General features: G+C 41.4%; 2 protein-coding genes and 2 long non-coding RNA genes across 6 annotated transcripts; 3 read left to right on the forward strand and 1 right to left on the reverse strand.

Moving 5' to 3' along the window:
• The first annotated feature begins 250 nt into the window (after positions 1-250).
• LOC100828938 (short integuments 2, mitochondrial) lies at positions 251-8,793 on the forward strand. Of its 2 annotated transcripts, XM_003577546.4 has the most exons (8): positions 252-552; positions 1,008-1,112; positions 1,239-1,316; positions 2,884-3,025; positions 3,409-3,479; positions 5,893-5,989; positions 6,174-6,385; positions 8,001-8,793. In XM_003577546.4, the coding sequence occupies exons 1-8, from the start codon at positions 391-393 to the stop codon at positions 8,250-8,252; spliced, it is 1,119 nt and encodes a 372-aa protein (XP_003577594.1). In that variant the 5' UTR covers positions 252-390; the 3' UTR covers positions 8,253-8,793. The 2 variants fall into 2 exon arrangements, with proteins under 2 accessions (XP_014757391.1, XP_003577594.1); XM_014901905.2 differs by lacking the exon at positions 1,239-1,316 and having other exon boundaries at positions 251-552.
• On the reverse strand, positions 4,389-5,156 carry LOC112268920. Of its 2 annotated transcripts, none has more exons than XR_002960453.1 (2): positions 4,998-5,156; positions 4,389-4,794 (listed from the first exon to the last, which is right to left on the reverse strand). It is a non-coding gene; the product is annotated as an uncharacterized LOC112268920 (long non-coding RNA). The 2 variants fall into 2 exon arrangements; XR_002960452.1 differs by having other exon boundaries at positions 4,969-5,156.
• Positions 8,794-11,592: 2,799 nt separating the features above from the next.
• Positions 11,593-17,363, forward strand: LOC100827405 (receptor-like kinase TMK4). The gene is made up of 2 exons (XM_003576014.4): positions 11,593-13,995; positions 16,427-17,363. Exons 1-2 carry the CDS (start codon positions 11,748-11,750, stop codon positions 16,885-16,887), a joined length of 2,709 nt encoding a protein of 902 aa, XP_003576062.1. The 5' UTR covers positions 11,593-11,747; the 3' UTR covers positions 16,888-17,363.
• A 671-nt stretch (positions 17,364-18,034) lies between these two features.
• LOC112268732 lies at positions 18,035-18,406 on the forward strand. Its single transcript, XR_002960130.1, has 2 exons — positions 18,035-18,156; positions 18,232-18,406. It is a non-coding gene; the product is annotated as an uncharacterized LOC112268732 (long non-coding RNA).
• Positions 18,407-18,412: the final 6 nt, after the last annotated feature.

Genomic DNA, 18,412 nt, shown 5'->3' on the forward strand with positions numbered 1-18,412 from the left:
GTTGACATATGATTCAGTCATCGCCTGATGCCGAATCGATGGGCTCCTGTTTCCGGCGAAACGACTCGCACTTCTTTGACCACAGTGAAATAACCATGGGTGTGCTTTTTTTTTCACGAGCGAAACCATGGGTGTGCTTAATTGTTGCATCGTGGTGTTTGGGCCGGCCCAAGCAGGGCCGAGAAACAATGGGCTGCGGTGCGCCGGTTCGGTATTCCCCGCATTCCTAGCACAGCCACCAAAACCGAGGAATGAAGCCGCGCTAGCGCTAGAAGGGCGAAAAGTTGCGAGGCCAACTTGTAATAAACAAGCTCTTGCAGCGCGACACGGCGTGGCGCCTTGCCGACGGACCCGGACCAGCGCCGCCAGCGCGGGGTGGAGCGGCCGAAGATGCGGGGTCTGACGCGGGCAGGCAAGAGGGCCAGCGAGATGGCCTTCAATGCCGGTGGTGGCGTCATCAACTGGTTCCCGGGCCACATGGCTGCCGCCTCACGCGCCATCCGCGACCGCCTCAAGCTTGCCGACCTCGTCATCGAGGTTCGGGACTCCCGCGTAAGCCTCCACACTCCCTTTCTCACGGAACTGCCCCCTTCCCTTGCTTGGTATATCCTGTTTCGGAAGCCTTGACGCGGGAGGCGGGGGACGTTTTTTTGTGTGGGAATGGTGTTCGACGAAATGTCTTCCCACGTGTAAGGCTGTAATTTCCTTTAGGGGTGCTGATCTGAACCTTACGAGATAATGGAACATACTCTTCTATATCTAAATAGGAGACCCCCACTACATGATTTCTCTTAAACATAAGAGTGTGTAGGTTCTGACTTCACTATTATACATGCCGAATGAAGGTGGTCACGCTAAAAAGAAGTAGTGGCTACAGTCTACAAGTTGGTGAAATGTGTTTCATGCAATTCTCATAACTTAATTGCCTGCTTCATGTACGTTTGTTTGCTTACTGTGTTATCTATTCCTCCGATCGATTGCTTGCAACTAATGTAACTTATGATCAGATTCCATTGTCCTCAGCGAATGAAGACCTTCAACCGGTGCTTTCAGCTAAGAGGCGTATCCTTGCTCTAAACAAGAAAGATCTAGCGAATCCCAATATGATGAATGTAAGTACCTCTGTAGTTAGGTCAGGCTCTGGAAGCAATATTTCTTGTTGAGGACATTCATGCTTTAATGTAATTTCTGAGATCCAATGCTTATACTCACAAGGTCATATTTTCACCAATATGCAGATGTGGCTTGATCATTTTGAATCACGTAAGCAGGATTGCATCTCAATAAATTCACACAGTAGTAATTCGATTAATCAGGTTAGGTAACTGTTAGTTTCATGTCTATCTACTTTGTTTTGTAAAACTCACAGGATATATGTAATATACTGGAAATCAGTCGAGCGTTAAGCTCTTGAGATTTCTGCAACTCTGAGAGTTGGTGTTCATTTACCTAATTATCAGTTGCAAGATCTACACCGCTTGCTGAGATTCTATGATGTACAACTGCTAAAGGTCTTCACAACGAGGAACTTAGAGCCAAATACCAAGAATCAAAACCTGCAAAGTCTCACAATATAATACTCCCTCCATCACATATTAAGTGCCGAAATATTACATGTATCTAGACGTATTTTAGTATACATATACGTCCAATTTTAAACAAATTTGAGTCACTTAATATGGGACGGAGGGAGTATTAAAGGACAACTTTGTTCTTTGAAAATATTTTAAATAAAATATCTTCTGAAGTTGTCAAACTATAATTTTGCACCCTGCACAGAATCCAAATTTATTGGCTGTATTTACTATTTGGGGGAATTAATTGAAGTATATGAGCTTTGCATTATATATATTGAAATTGTAGTTTAAGATACATTCTGCTTCTTGCTGTGTTTCTCCTAAAATTTCATCTCTTCTTTTAGAACAAAATGAGGAATCGGTATTTCTCTCAAACAGAAGTTCTGTAGATACTGATGTGTATGAATCTTTAATATAGATAATATAAGCAAGATTTTGGTTGCGACCAGTGGATTTCCCATGCTGAGATGGCAGGAAGTAGAGGGATGAAAAGAAAATAATCATACTTTCTTTATTCATATGAAATATGCACTCTCTCTTTTATAGTGTATTCTTCATACCTAAAGCTAGTTTCTATCCCAAAATTGTATAAAACTGACTCCTTTCAAACTGGAAAGTGAACACACTAAATCCTTTTAAATTAAGAAACCTAATAAATATTTTCGGACACAACCTCAGTTCCAAAATATATGTTATTTTATAAAAATGCTCAGTCAAACCTTTCTAACTCTTAGAACTAACAAGAAATTATTTTCCTTGGTTGGTGCAAATGGTACTCAGATTATCATGAACTAGTTTTGGGGTATAATTTCTTTGTAATCTTCCTCTCATATTTATACAAAGAAGCAATGGCCAAAATTTATTGGAGATTTTCCAGAGTAAAACTTCACATATTTCTTTGGTGCATCTAGCTGCTCCTATCCATAGCTGAGCAAGCATCCGTCCTTTGAAATGCTGACTCAAAAGATGTCCACAACAGATACATCCATCCATAACTGTAAAGTTCCTCCAGCAGTATCATTTAACCACCTAATTTGCTTTCTCTAGCTTAAGGCTTGATCGAGCTATTCTGATGTATATTTTTCTTTAACAATGCTATAGGCCCATAGCTGATGGTGCAGTGGGTTGCATGTTATTGACTTGGTTCGTGAGACTTTAATCATTTCATATTACTCAACCAATGTGAAGCATGTTATTAATGTTACTGAACTGGTTTATCAATTTTATCTTTCCTATATGGTACTTCACTTTCTGTAGTCCTCGGTGTAAGTTCAACTCCTCTAATGCTGGCTTCTATAATTAACAGCTGCTTGGGCTTGTGGAGTTGAAACTAAAGGAAGCAATCTTGAAAGAGCCCACACTTCTTGTTATGGTTGTTGGTGTCCCTAATGTTGGAAAGTCTGCTCTCATAAATTCCATACATAGAATTGCCCGTTCTCGTTTTCCAGGTATGACCATTATAAAATATATATTTCTTGTTTCATTGGTCATCCAACGGAGGCCACCAGAAGCACCAGTAAATAGTGGGATTTTAAAGGGCTTTGATAATGCTAAGAGGGGTACAGGACGACCTAAGTTAACATGGGTGGAGGCAGTTAAAAGGGACCTAAAAGACTGGAATGTGTCCAAAGATCTGGCTTCCGACAGGGCTGCATGGAAATCTGCAACCCATGTGCCTGAACCTTGATTATTTCTTTGTTTTTGTGTTTACTTTTAGTTTCCACAAATTTCTGTTTGGGTTTCATATCTAGCCTACCCGAACTTGCTTGGGACAAAAGGCTTAGTTGTTGTTGTTGTTGGTAATCTATCTTTATTGTTGTTCTACTGCCAGTGAATGATAAGATCAAGCGGGCTACGGTAGGACCACTGCCTGGTGTTACTCAAGACATTGCAGGATATAAGGTGAGGCTCTAAAGGTCAATGTTTTATGAACACTTCTAAATTTGTTATCTTGAATCTTTTTCTAGGTCATCATTATTATTGCACTAGATACCGGCAAAAGACACCAGATAAACCTTGTTAACTTGGCTGTTTTCTAAGTTGTGTTATGCATGTGCATTTGTGCTAAGCTGAGTCATATCTTAGTAGTATCTTTTTGTTTGTTCCTATTTGCACATATTCAACACTAGTTGTGGTAAACAAAAAGAATAGGCATGCATCCATGGATATGGACTAAATACAACAAACTTTGAATCAGTTTGTAACTTTGTATCCTTTTTTCTTAATATAGAAGATACGGGTTATGTTTTAGCTTTACTAATAATTACTTTATACTCTGAATATTGGTAATTCTTGCTTGTGGTTCCATCTGGCATTCTGGCCACTACATTACCTACCTATGTGCCTGGAGTTTCACAAAAGAAAACATCTTAGTTACGGCACATATGAGTCTTCCCCTTGTTAGACTCATAGCTAAAATACGGGGAGAGCACAAGAACAAGGAGGCACAAGGATTAAGAGTCGAAGAGTCAAGTGCAGTTGCTAGGTACCGACTCGCGACTAGTCACGTGCTCGACTAGTATCATCGTTCACTAGCTAGTACAAATACCATAATAGTAAACTACTACGATCATGAAATTTATATGGAATGACCATTGTACTATTGTAGATGCTTACCGTAGATGTACCTCAACTGTGCACCTATTTGACTATAACCCACCTTGGTCAAATCCCTTGTATTAACAAGTGATGATAGTTAACTACTTAAACAATAAAACTTGTAGGCATAAGTCTAGCTGAGTATTCGTTAAAAAAAAAAGTCTTGCTGAGTACCCTAAGTACTCACCCTTGCCCCATTGTTGTTCAGGAGTGTTACGACGAAGACTAGTAGGAATTCTACTGAAATTTATATGGAACCTAGTTGGCTTCCTCTTAGGATCCGTTTGGTTGGGCTTTTACAGCAGCTTTTTTGTGAAAAAATGCTGAAGCTGAAACAAACAAGGTAAAAGCACCTGCTGCCACACAACCCCACTACCAGCTCACCCCTGATTCTTCATGAAAATTAGTGAGGATATGCCACTAGCTCTGTACCCCTGCCCCATCCCTTGTTTCCTCCCGTCCTGGCCACCTGATTGCCCAGTCCGCAACTCAGCCAAGCCGCTTCTGTCACAGCCACAGCCCAAACAAACAGAGCATTAGGATCCTTGGAACTTGGATGGATCTGCCCAACAGCTCCAGCTGCAGAAACTTCTTGCACTACCTCCGGTTGCTACATGATCTTAGCACAATGTGTAAGGAAGAAATAAAAGCACAAATCAAACCAATAGTTCAACACAGGAGAGGACTGCAGGGAAGAGATGAAAGCACAACTTAATCTAACAGTTCAACGCAGCAAGGAGAGGATTGGAAGTAGAGGACTGGAAGGAGGAATCAGAGCGGATAAGAAGATTACTTGCCGGTTGAGGCTGGCGCTGTGGTTACCTGTGACGATGTCGGTGGCAGAGACGATTGGTTCATGGAAAGTTAGAAATATCTTCAATGTTTAACCGGGACAGACCAGAGTTCAATGGCCAACCTTTTTTTCCCTGTCCCGTTCAATCTAGCAGTGGGCCAGCAAGCCTAGATTTGTCAGCAACCAGTCGACCAGTCGATTGACTGGCAACCAGTCAAGTTGAAGTGCCCAACACATCCAAGTTATGGCTGGTAGACTAGTCATGCGACTGGTCGCTCCACTCATAAATCATAATCATTTGGAGACACTGCAGAAAAGATGTGAGGAATGTCCTTGTTTAACTTCTTTGATATCAATTATCATCTTCCCTTTTGTTCTGCTTATGATTTAAACACATTCTACAAGACAGGCCACTTGTGCCAACTCTAGTGTCCCAGTACAATATATTTGGCGCATGCAAATCCAGCTAATTGTGCTTGAACTGGTACTTTGTTCCCATTCTCTTGCACACCATCAGTCAACTCAGGCCCTGTTTGTTTGGGCTTCAGCTTCAGCTTTTGGTGCTTTTAGCAATCTCAAAAGCACTTCTCATGTTTACACATGAAGCTGAGAAGCACCTCTGGACGTGCTTTTGGTGCTTCTAGCTGAGAAGCACGTCCGGAGGTGCTTCTCAGCTTCATGTGTAAACGGGAGAAGTGCTTTTGAGATTGCTAGAAGCACCAAAAGCTGAAGCAGAAGCCCAAACAAACAGGACCTCAGTAGTTTACAACTGTCCACACATCACACTTAGTCACCACTGTGACAATGAGCCTTTGTTCATCCGAATGCATTCCTAGTAAGCCATTTGTAGGACTTTAACTTGTTGTTTGTTCTCTTCTGGTATGATCAACTGCTTAAATTAATACTAAGATGTATCTTGGGTAGATTGCAAGCCAGCCAAGCATTTATGTGCTTGATACACCAGGTGTTCTGGTGCCAAGCATTCCAGACATGGAAACGGGTCTAAAGCTTGCTCTGACAGGTTAGATTTAGTTTATGTTGTTGCTTTCTCATTGCCAAAAATTCATCTGAAGAGCAAGATTATTGTCATGCCTTCCTCATAATGAACATCATGGTTTGTTCACTAGTTTTTATTCTCCATTAATATGGGATTGCTTACATATTTGTTGCCACATTGCTACATTGCCCTTTTTCTGTTAGTGCAGGAGCTGTCAAAGACTCAGTGGTTGGAGAGGAGCGTATAGCAAAATATTTACTATCTCTTCTTAATATTAGAAAAACCCCTCTACACTGGGAGCGACTGCTGCACAGAAGAGAAGAATTTGATGAGGAGCCAGGACACAGTTGTGGAAAAGGCTCTAGAGATTCACTACGCAGGAGGAAACGCATTAATAACTCTGATGCCTTATATGTTCAGGTACTGACTCTATCAGATAATGCACTGCATGAGCAGTCCCTATTAAGGGGACATATGTAGTGCAAACCCATATCCAGGTCATATCATGCAAACTTTTCATATAGGCCATTAGATGACATTTTGATGCATTAGATTATATGTGGGCTTGAGGATCACATGGACGGGGTTTAAGAAAGGATCACAGTTTCTAGGTGATGTAATGAAGCTGTAAATATTAGATTCACTGCTCTCTGGGACTAGCATTGGGCAAAGTTGGGATATCTGTGTTTATGGAAAATTTTGGATTTCAGTGAATTTATTCACGATTAGAATTTATGCGCCTTGGAATATCTTGTGCTGGCATGCTTCATCATGGTGTACAGTATATACATTATTGACTTTTTATGGAGTATTACATTTCATAGCTTCAGGCTTTAAACACTCTAGTATTCTGTATTTTGGCTAAGTGTCTTGCAAAATTGCAAGGAATAATGCCCATAGATCATACTTTGTTTTTTGCAAACTAATGTACTGATGTGTCAGAAGTTGATAATCTTGTCCTGTTGATTTTATTTACTTGGTGCTCCCTAGGGCATGTACATTCAAGGTGCTTATGAAAGTAAACCGATTTATTCTTAAGCATAAGTGCTTATTTTTGTACCAAAGGTGCCTAATTAAGCATCTGTTATATAGAAACAGGTAGCTTAAACAAAAAAGGGTTTATTTTTTGTAAGCACCTCCCTGAGCTCCATTTTTAGTGGAGTGGGCTGCGTCTGATGTGTAAAACCCACCATATATATATTTAATCTAGTAGTTTTTTATACCCAGGTGCAAATCAAAATATCGATCCCACTAATTATTGCCATTCAAGCTTTTGTTGCACCTCAAACTCTGTTGAGCTGATATGTGTAACTACTAACTATACTTCCCTTGATGCACACACTTTCATTTCCACCTTGGTATACAAGAGATATTAATAATGGTTGAGATCTGGAAAAGGGCTCATATCCAGGTGCTTGTCACTACTGTATGGGCTGGAGTGGTTATATGTGCATGCTAATCTATAGGTTGTTCTCACGCATTGGGCCACCGTAGTGGTTATATGTGTTAGCTTCTATGATCACACTACTTTTGGGTTGTCTTTGGCAGCATGGACCATGAAAAGCATCCCACTTGCGTAGATCAGAGGCCATGTGTGGTTGGTGACTTGTGGAGTATACCTTGTGCTAGCTGAACTTCCACCATGTGATTATGTCTGATTGTCAGATCTTATTAATTATTATTTTAATATAGTTAAGCGGTTAACATGGTACATTTTGTTTGCTTGACAACCATCATATTTTGATGTACTTCTTTTGTGCTCAGTCATTCTTGTTTTCTTTGTCATTTTTGTGTGTTGTACTTGTATATGTCAGACTTAGCTTTCTTGTAACTTCCTACTAACTTTTTTCTCTCCAGGGAAAAGCTCGTTGTCATTTTATGTTCTCTTGCATTTTGAACTTAATAATTCGATCATAATTGCACGGTCCAAATCGTAAGTGGCGCCTAATTGTGCTGCTCATGGTACTGTGGTTATCAATGGATTCCAAGTTATCTATTTCTTAGGATAACTAACAACCTAGTCTTCCTGATCCAGGACTTAGTGATGGAGGTCCAGGCAACGCTGTGCAGCACAGCTATGGAATTCACAGGCAACATTGATGAAGAGACTGGGCTGGAAAGTCTGATTGACGCACAGCTCCTTGCTCTTCGTAAGGTGTTCAGAATTCCTCACAGACCACTTGATGAATCTCATGGACCGACAGCCAAGAAGTTGTTGACTCTATTCAGAGCAGGGAAACTCGGCCCATTCGTCCTCGACGACCTTCCTGATGAGATAAAACAGTAAAAGGAAGAAAGTTCTTCGTTTTGCTTATACACAGCTAAGGCTCTCCAGTGGAAGAACAGTTGGCATGATACGGCTGAATGGCCAGCAATAGCTTTGTTGTGCATTTTTTGAAGCGATGCAAGATGACACAAAGCAACGTGCCAATCATGGAGATGCATGCCGTCTTTGGGGATGCATGTTAGCCACTTTCAGTGAGCAGAAGCTTACGACGGTTTAATAACAATATGCTTTTCTCTGTGTGTTTGTAGAGTTAGCTGCTGATGTCGGCATAGATTCATTTCTGCCTGTTTCAGAATTGAATTGTTCGACTTTCGCTTGTACATTTTGTGGTCGGTACTTTTTATGGTTACTAGTAGCAGTTATGAATGCCGACCTGCTACTACCATTGCAAACGGACAGGGCATGTGGGTCATTTAATGTCATACCGACCGCATTTAGGGTCGTTGCGAGATTCAAAAGACACCCACACACACGTCAACGTTCGATCTTGTAAGTGTGAATTTTCAAGAAGATATATTTATGCCCTGTGCGGAAAAGACAATCTTGTTACAGCCCGTTTGGTAACCCTCATTTCATTTTATTTGGTAAAAATGAATGAATCAAATTTTTGATAGAATTTTATTTGGTCAATTTGAATTCTGGATTCAGTTTTCAGGTAATCTTGAGACTGTTCGCAGCTGAGCAGACTTGGTTACCTTTTGTTCCTCATATCGATAAAAAAATTGAATTCAAAAATCATGTTTGTCTGTCACATGAAATTATAGAATGAGACACAATTTCAGACAAATGATGACTGTTAGATACGAATCGGGGTTTGTCACATAGTGTGATTAAATGGAAATTCAGATTGAATTTCTGTATCCAATTCTGCGCCAGCCAAACAACTTGATTTCTAGAATCCAAAATGAAATTTAGAATTCTAGCGGCAAATGATGGGTGCCAAAAGATATGTTAGAGTTTTTTTTTACCCGGAATGAATATAGGTCATCTTTTTGTTTATCCAAGGATATTTGATACTACTTCTTATAGTACTCCAATATGGATAGTCGGAGTATCATCCTGAAAAAGGGAGTATCAGAAAACATATGTAAAACTGTAATTTATCGACAAAAGGCGGTTGATTTGTAGTTTTCCAAACTCGACTCGAGTTACATGGCTGGGGCTTGACTCACGTGTGAAAAGTCTAATCTTATCTTTGTTTGTTTGTTCTGTACTTTGTTTGGACCGAATGAATTATTACAGCATCTCCAACAAGGTGATTCAACTGTTATTAAAATGATGACATGTCAACACTTTACAATGTGGATGTGAAAAAGAGAGGAGAGACGAAGTAATGGTTTCTTCTTGAATAAATGGGTACTTCACGCATACCAAAGTCCAAGTAACAACTATACTACTCCCTCCGTTCCTTAAAAAAATGGCATATTAGTTTTCATTAAGACAAAGTTTTGACCACAAATTACTATGCTAAGGTGTGGTTTATATGACACCGCTAGATTCGTTATCAAAAGTATTTCATGATACTTATGGTTTCATGTCATATAAACCACACTTTAAAATAGTAATTTGTGGTCAAAGCTTCGTCTTAATGAAAGCTAATATGCCAATTTTTAAGAAACGGAGTGAGTATTATCTGAGAGCTAGTTGTTACTTACATGATGTTTTTCTAGGGCTAGTTATATAATAAAGTATTAATACTTTTGAAGTATTACTAACAAGATGACCACTTGTTGGAGATGTTGTTACTTTAGACAAGATTGTTCATTATCTCCTTTTAGTAAACCTTAGTAATAGGTTGTTTGAAGATGTCCTTATATACCGTAATTTTGACTTTTAGTATAAAAGTTTGTTCTTTTTCGTTTTTTTCTCTAGAAGACAAAATTGATCTTTTTTATATGAAAATTTACAAGCATATTAGAAACACAATCATGTACATAGTTTTCTTTGGGAATATGTGACAAATGTTAGTACGGAGTATGTTGTTTTCGAATTCCCAAATGGTACTCATGTCGATGGATGTTACATGCTTTTGTGTATATGGTAGGCATCCATTTGGAAGCTGCAACCCTAACTGCCGGCCAGGATTCCACAATTCTTACTGTTTATACAAGTATGGCGTTTAAGGGTGGATAGATCGCTTTTACTAATTACTTTCTCCGATCCATCTTACTTGCCGCAACTTTATCTAGACAAAGCCGTGACAAGTAATATGGATCAGAGGGAATAATATTTTTATAATGGTATAGCAGAACCACATGCATTCCTACGAGATAAAAAATAAATATTGCTCCCTCTTTTCATGTATGTAAGGCTTCATTCTAAATCTAAGTTTTTCAAAATTATAAAGCTACTTTTATTTTTTTCTCTTAAATGATTCTTCATTTTTTGTTATTTTTTAAAGGAGGTTGAAACCCACGGCCTCTCCATGCCTCACTTAGCTACAAGTCCTCGGGTTTCAAATTATTTTTAATATCTTACAATATACTAGTCAGTAACCGTATTGGAATATTAATTAGCACATACATAGAAGGTGAGTATAATATAGAGTTAGCTCTTTGCTCTCGAGAAAAATTGTAGAATAAAAAACATCACTAAAAATTGTAAAAAAATTCTGAACTTTATGCGAGCATACTCTTCAGAACACATATAAATTATTCAAAATCCTAACTTTGTTGTAAATCAAATTTCTTCAAGTTGTCCAAAATTATAGAAAAATCTATCAAGATCTAAAACTGCAAATTAATTTTCATTATATTTTTTTTACAGTACACTCATTTCGTACTGTAGATCTTAGTAGATTTTTCTCTAAACTTGGTCAAACATGAAGTTGTTTGACTCATCACAAATTGAGTACTTCTTATATTTATTTAGGAATGATACTATATTCTCTTTAAATATATAGCATATTCTTTTTTAGTCAGTAGCCGTATTGTGCTAATTAATATTCCATTATTCGAAGAAGCTAAGATGGAAAAAAGATCATCCATACTCAGTTTGAGCCTTAATCATGCTAGGATTTTTATTTGCTACTTCCACTGATTCTAAATTCTTGACTCAAATTTATCTAAATATGAATATATATATTGTTAAAAACATTTTAGATACATGTAATATTTCGAAAACAATTTAGAATTCGGGTGAGCATTAATAATAAGGATCAGAGATGCTCGGCGACTCAGCGGCGCACGGCCCCACACGGCCAGACACGCCCTCGCCAGCACAAAAGAGGAAACGCGAACATGACAGGAGAGCAAAAGCAGGAAAGGAACACAGACAAACAAAAAATACTTGCAGCGGGGCTGTCAAAAAAAAAGTTGTAACGGGAAAGAAGAGACGGAAGGGGAAGGGGAAGGGGAAGAGGAAGGGGCAGAGAGAGAAACAGGAACCACGCGGCCGGAGCGCCTCCCTCCTCCTCCCCCCAAAATAGGGACCATACCCAAAAGCACCACCACCTCGCCCCCGAGAAACCACCGCATTCCCCCCAATCCGCCCGCCATGGGGAGGGATCCCCACCTCCCTCTCGCCGCCGTCCTCCCGCTCCTCCTCCTCCTCCTCTCCTCGCTGGCCGCCGCCGCCGCAAAATCCGCCGACGAGGGCGCCATCTCCGACCTCGCCAAGTCCTTGTCCAACCTGCCCTCGTCCTGGACCAGCGGCGGCGACGTCTGCACCTTCGACGGCATCACCTGCGAGCGCGGCGGCGAGGGGCGGGTCACCGCCATCAGACTCGGGAATAAGGGCGTCTCCGGGACCCTGCCCCCCTCCCTGTCCTCCCTCACCGCGCTCACGGAGCTGGACCTCGAGGGCAACACGCTCGGCGGCGCCTTCCCGTCGGTCGCCGGCTTGACCGGTCTCACCCGCCTCGTTCTCAATGACAATTGGTTCGCCTCCCTCCCCAAGGACTTCCTCCAAGACCTCCCCTCCCTGCAGTACCTCAGCCTCGAGAATATGCCGAAACTCGAGCCGTGGTCCGTCTCTGACGCCATCGTCGGCTCCTCCTCCCTCGAAACCTTCGCCGCCTCCAATGCTTCCATCACTGGCGCCTTCCCTGCAGTCCTTGCAAACCTCACATCGCTCAGGTCTCTGCGGCTCTCGTATAATAAGCTCACGGGCGGACTGCCTGCCGGGCTGGCTGAGCTGATTGCCCTAGATTCTCTGCAGCTGAACAACCAGCAGTTGGATGGGAAGCTGTCGGGGCCGATTAATGTTATTGCGGCCATGACGAACCTAAAGGTGCTGTGGATTCAGTCCAACCAGTTCACGGGTCCAATCCCTGATCTGAGCAAATCACAGCTGGAGTCATTCAACGTCAGGGACAATATGCTCACTGGAGTTGTTCCAGCCTCGCTCACCGGGATCAAGACACTGAAGAATGTGTCTCTGACAAATAATCAATTTCAGGGGCCGATGCCGGAGTTTAATAAAGGGGTGGTTGTAGAACTCAGTACCGAGACTCAGAGCAGGTTCTGTCAGACAAAGCCTGGGCCATGCGACCCACTGGTGACCATCCTTTTTGAAGTGGCCGCAGGGTTTGGATACCCATATGAACTTGCGAAGACATGGAATGGGAACGCACCATGCAGTAGTACTTGGATTGGTATCGTCTGCTCATCGGGAAAAGATTTGATCATTGTCAATTTGCCCAAACGGAACTTATCAGGGACAATATCACCGGCATTTGCTAAACTGACTGGTCTTCAAAAGCTCGACCTGTCGGATAATCATCTCACGGGGGAGATACCAGAGGATTTGGCAACAATGCCAAACCTTAACCTTTTTGACGTGACAAATAATAACCTCAGTGGTGAATTGCCCACGTTTAAGCCTTCAGTGAAGGTGCTGGCTGAAGGAAACAGGTTTGGGGAATCTGGTTTCTTACCTTCAAGTCTTGCAGGTGCACATAAGAATGTGGGAATGATTATTGGAATTCTCATAGCTGTAGTTCTTCTTGTTGCTTGTGTTGTGCTTTTGGTACGTCATCTGAGGAGAAAGAATAGTGAGAAGTTTGGGCCAGTCTCAACAAAGGGCTCTCCTGATGAATCTGAGATGATGAAGATTCAGGTGGTAGGAATTAATGGTAATAACAATGAGGATAGTGCAGTCCAAACTGAGCTTTACAGCCAGGTGAGTTCTGGTAGCACAAACATTGCTCATATGTTTGAGTCCCATGGAATGCAATTCTCTATGGAAGTGCTCCTAAAGGCGACAAACAACTTTAATGAGGACTGTATCTTAGGTAAAGGGGGGTTCGGGGTGGTCTACAAGGGGAACCTTGATGGGAAGCTGGTTGCTGTAAAGAGATGTGACAGTGGCGTTATGGGGACTAAAGGGCAGCAGGAGTTCATGGCTGAGATTGATGTTCTTAGGAAAGTAAGGCATCGGCACTTGGTTGGCCTACTTGGGTACTGCACCCATGGCTATGAGAGGCTCTTGGTCTATGAGTATATGTCTGGTGGAACATTGCGTGAGCACCTGTGTGATCTTCAGAAGAGCGGCTATACTCCTCTTACATGGACACAGAGAATGACAATAGCTTTGGACGTTGCCAGGGGGATAGAATATTTGCATGGCTTGGCACAGGAGACTTTTATTCATAGGGATCTGAAGCCTTCCAATATACTCCTGGACCAGGATTTAAGAGCCAAGGTTTCAGACTTTGGATTAGTCAAGCTTGCTAATGACACGGATAAATCCATGCAGACAAGGGTGGCAGGGACATTTGGATACCTCGCGCCTGAATATGCTAGTATGTGCATTTATCACTGCTTTCAATCTTTAATTCTCGAGTACCATTCTGTATTTTTCTTGCACAAGCTTCTCGTATCAGTTACACATGTTATGCTTTCTTGGGATAGAATCAGTCTTTTTTTTAGTCTTGGAATAAATATTCTGCTTTTTTAGTCAGTAGTCAACATTATGGAATCATGGATTGACATAGCAGTGGACTATAATATTTGTACTTCCTGTCATATGCCTTGCCACGTAAGTAGTACTAGTAATTGTGTATGCGCTGCTCGTCACTCTTGACTAATGCACAAAAAGTTTCCTTTGAGAGAGATTTCCCAAGCAATGAGATTAATTGCAAATTTATGGGATTAATTGATAACAAAAACTGCTACCGGACTACATGCTTTCAAAATTAGTTGTGATATGATGTGCAACATCATTGGAGCAACAATGCAACATGAGTCTGTTTGATTTTGATAGCTACAATTCTCTGGATTCACCACAACTCGTGTTTTTGTATTAGTAGATGTAGAGATATATGCCTTTACTGAATACTTGCCAAACAGTTTCCTCAGGCCTTTTCTGAAAAGCAAAAAATGATAGATCCGTATAGAGGACAGTTTTGTTTTTCATGTATCAACTGTGTGCTTTCTCTTGGGGTGTATACCACACTTCAATATTTTGGAGCAAGCCAGCTGCTTGGTGTAGTCTCGGACCTTTTCTATGTATGGATCTCTCTGCAAAGGAAACAAATTCAGAATTCATTCCAAGTTCTTTTGTTTTCGCGCTTGAAATAATATTTCCAAATTGCTATCTTGCCGTGGTTCATCGTAAAGGGTGCTTTGCCACTTAATAACTTCATAGAGTTATGTCATGACAGAGGATTGACCCTAGCCAAACATTGAACGGTTCTCTTTGTCCTATCGCATAACGAGAAAAACAAAATACTACAGAGAAAATGGTTCTTTTGTAGGGTTCTGCTTGCTATATCAAATATCATCTACAGTGAAGAAGAATCATTTTTACACCCATGTGTTTACTCACATTTGGTAATTTTGCAACTATCCTTGTTGGAGCTGATTCATGTGTAAACTCATTGGCGGACCCAGGAATGAACGAAGGAGGGGGCTAACTTATGACACAGCTCAATTTTTTGCTAGATGACAATGAAATTAATGGTAGCAAAAGCATGCGCTCATCGGCCCAAACACCATTAGTCTCCAAAAATATAGAAAATAGTCTAAAGACATACAAAAATAGATTTTTCTTAGATAAATACAATACAAAAAGTTTTGGATCGAATCAACGCAAACCAAAAGTAATCTGTTTGGGCGTGGAGAATTTATTTATTTTTCCTGAACCTAACGAGCGAGCTAGGGATTTTGGGGGGATTCGGATCTGTGATCTTTTTTGAATATATCTCGAGCGAAGAACATGTGTTGAGTCCTTCCATACCTAGTAACATGTTTGAAGAACATGGTAGTATAAGTATTTGGTTGTTTGAAAGTAAACTGAAACTCAACTCATGTTTACCACCCCAGGTGGTTTTACAAGTGGCTTGGGTTGATGTGGATGCCATGTGTTCTCCACGTCAGTGCTGTGATTAAAGAAATCAGTTAGGAGAGAGGCCAGTGAGAGCTCAGTGCTGTTTAACCTAAAGCTTACTTGCCAAGTAAACATGAGCTGATTTGTTTGAGGAGGTGGGTCTAAGATCACATGTGGCATCCATGTCAGCCAAAAAGACTTGAGAACCCATCCGAGGTTGTAAAGTGGATGTTTTCACTGGTTCGAGGCAGTGTCTTATATGGTTTTGAATTTTTTTTGCACGGCTGGAAATTGATTTTGCAGAATTCATGGTTGAAAAAATTGGTTTTCTTCTTAATACAGCGGTTTTAAAACTTTCATGAACTGCTGTCAAGAGACAAATGGTTGTATTAAAGCGAGGGTTTAAGAACTATTTCTGAATTTTGTTGAGGTCTCAGCTGGTTCCTGGATGGTTTTGGTGGTGCTTTCGCTCTTAATTTTTTCACCAAGTTCTCTTCCATATTTGCACTCCTTCCTCTTCAATTATCCTTACAGCCTTACCATCTGAATCAATCAAAGGAACAACTAAATAATAAAAATCGGTTGCTGGTTTACACTACCCTTGGTCTTCAGATGGGTTGCCGGTAGACAGCTGGGTTATAAAAATATTATACTGTGAAACTACTTTCATACAAACTTCATGGTGCTGTTTCTATTTAAGAAATCTAAATAGTTTTGTTATCAACTAATGGCCAAAATAAACAAGTTTGACTGCATGTCTTTAACATCATCTGTTTTTTTTGAAAGGAACATCATCTATTTATTACATGTGAATATATTTTTCTTTTCTTTTTTCGTTGTCCCATTTTTTAGTCTTCATTCTTGTAATCTAGTAAGTGACAAACGTGCAATTTATGTGTTTACAGCTACTGGGAAAGTTACTACAAAAGTTGATGTTTATGCATATGGTGTGATACTAATGGAGATGCTTGCTGGAAGGAAAGCACTTGATGACTCATTACCTGAAGACGAAACACATCTTGTAACAATCTTCCGAAAAAGTATGCTTGACAAAGAGAAGTTCAGGAAGTTTGTGGACACCACAATGGAACTCAGTGCCGAAGCTTGGAAGAGCCTGCTGGAGGTAGCTGACCTAGCCCGCCATTGCACAGCACGGGAACCAAACCAGAGGCCAGACATGAGCCATTGTGTGAACCGGCTTTCCAGCCTGCTGGATGAGTGGAAGCCTACAGACATTGACGATGATGACGATGATGAGTGCGAGACAAGCCAGATGGGTCTCAACCAGCAATTAGAGAAATGGAGGTGTGATGATTTCACCATATCGGATTCGGATACATTTAGCATGTCAAGAAAGTACAATTGACAATTTGCGAGGTACCCTATGATGTCATGTTTAAACCAGAGCACAGTAGTGCCGCATCAAGAAACTGCCGTTAGCCCCTTCAATCACAGACCGCAGGAAAAGCTGACATGGCAGATGCTGTAATGAGCCCAACAACATACCAGTAGCTTGATGATCAGCATGTTGCTCTTTGTGCTTTGGTGAGTTCTAAAGCAAGGCGTAGACTTTAAATTGTTGTACTTAAGACTTGTTGCTGTGTCTAGCTTTGCTCGGTATATGGTTTCGTAGTGTTAGTAACATTGAGATGATCAATTTGTTATGGGATGGTCCAGAAAAGGAAAAGAGGGAAGTCAGCGTGCAAAAGAGTGTTATTCTGCTTATGATAGAGAGAGCCTTTTTAGGATGTAGAATGGTTGTATTGTGAACTATCAATCACATGAGGTATTCTTTTTACTCGGAAATTTTAATTGTTTTGTACATGTCAGAAGTTTGTATGATTTCCATGCTTTTGTGCTGTCCATCTTATCGGATTTTTTTAGGGGGATTTTCTAGATCGAATTGTCATAGGTACAGGGGATTCAAGAAGCCACACATGGCAATTGTTCCAAACCACTCGCATGGTGGCCCTCCCATCTATTGCAGATACCGCGAAGCAACCTGAAGACAGATAGCAAGCTTTGGAATACCGCTTGCAGACGTGCTATCAAAATGGCCCAAATACAACTATCCACTTGGGGGAATGTTCGTGCGACAGGGTTTCAATGAGATGAAATATCCATGGTTTGCATCTTGGCACATGTCAGCTGCCGGATGTCCGACCAGTCCATTTATCGATCAGTGCCCATATGCAGACATTGCTCCAGGCCCAACTGCACGCCTACTCGCAGATTGCACAGCTGGGAGTCGCGACGTTGCGCCGATGAAGTTTCTTCCCGAGTTGAGCTGCTGCTCGCCCGTCTTTCAACACGCCCCACGGCCTTCTCTCGTACAAGCATCCTGCACGCCGACCGAAAGAAAATTTCTGGAAAGTTTGTTCCCCAAAATCCACAGTTGAGAATGCTTCCGCCCATGTGATTTTCAAAAAATCACATGTTGAACATGGACCATTCTAGAAGATGGACCAAGAAAAAAGTCAGAAATGAAAGCCTTCAATGCACATCCGACAACGATCGCTTGTCCGTGATCAGACTTGGGCCAAATGTTGTGTAAGGCTGGATTTATTGCAAGTACGTGAGAAGCCAAAGACTAAACTAAAGAAAACCATCACATTAGGCCCAGAATTTCATACAGGTACCGGTTTACGTTTTAGGTGCTAAATACCACCGGATTTTTTCACTTGCTAGCGTCTAAATCCATTTTTGACAGATATGGGCCACTGTCGGGCCAACGTGGACTGCCGGCATGGTGACGGCCACCACCGATGACTGCATGGCTGCCGGCGAGGTCCGGCGCCTCCTCCCGCACCTGCCCCGTCTTCTGCACCTCCGGCTGGCCAGCGCCTAGCCCCGCGAGGCCGCCTCCAAGCTTCCCTGTCCACGCAGCACCG

The sequence above is a fragment of the Brachypodium distachyon genome, chromosome 4 (genome assembly GCF_000005505.3).
Source record: "Brachypodium distachyon strain Bd21 chromosome 4, Brachypodium_distachyon_v3.0, whole genome shotgun sequence".
In the NCBI taxonomy this organism is placed as follows: Eukaryota; Viridiplantae; Streptophyta; class Magnoliopsida; order Poales; family Poaceae; genus Brachypodium; species Brachypodium distachyon.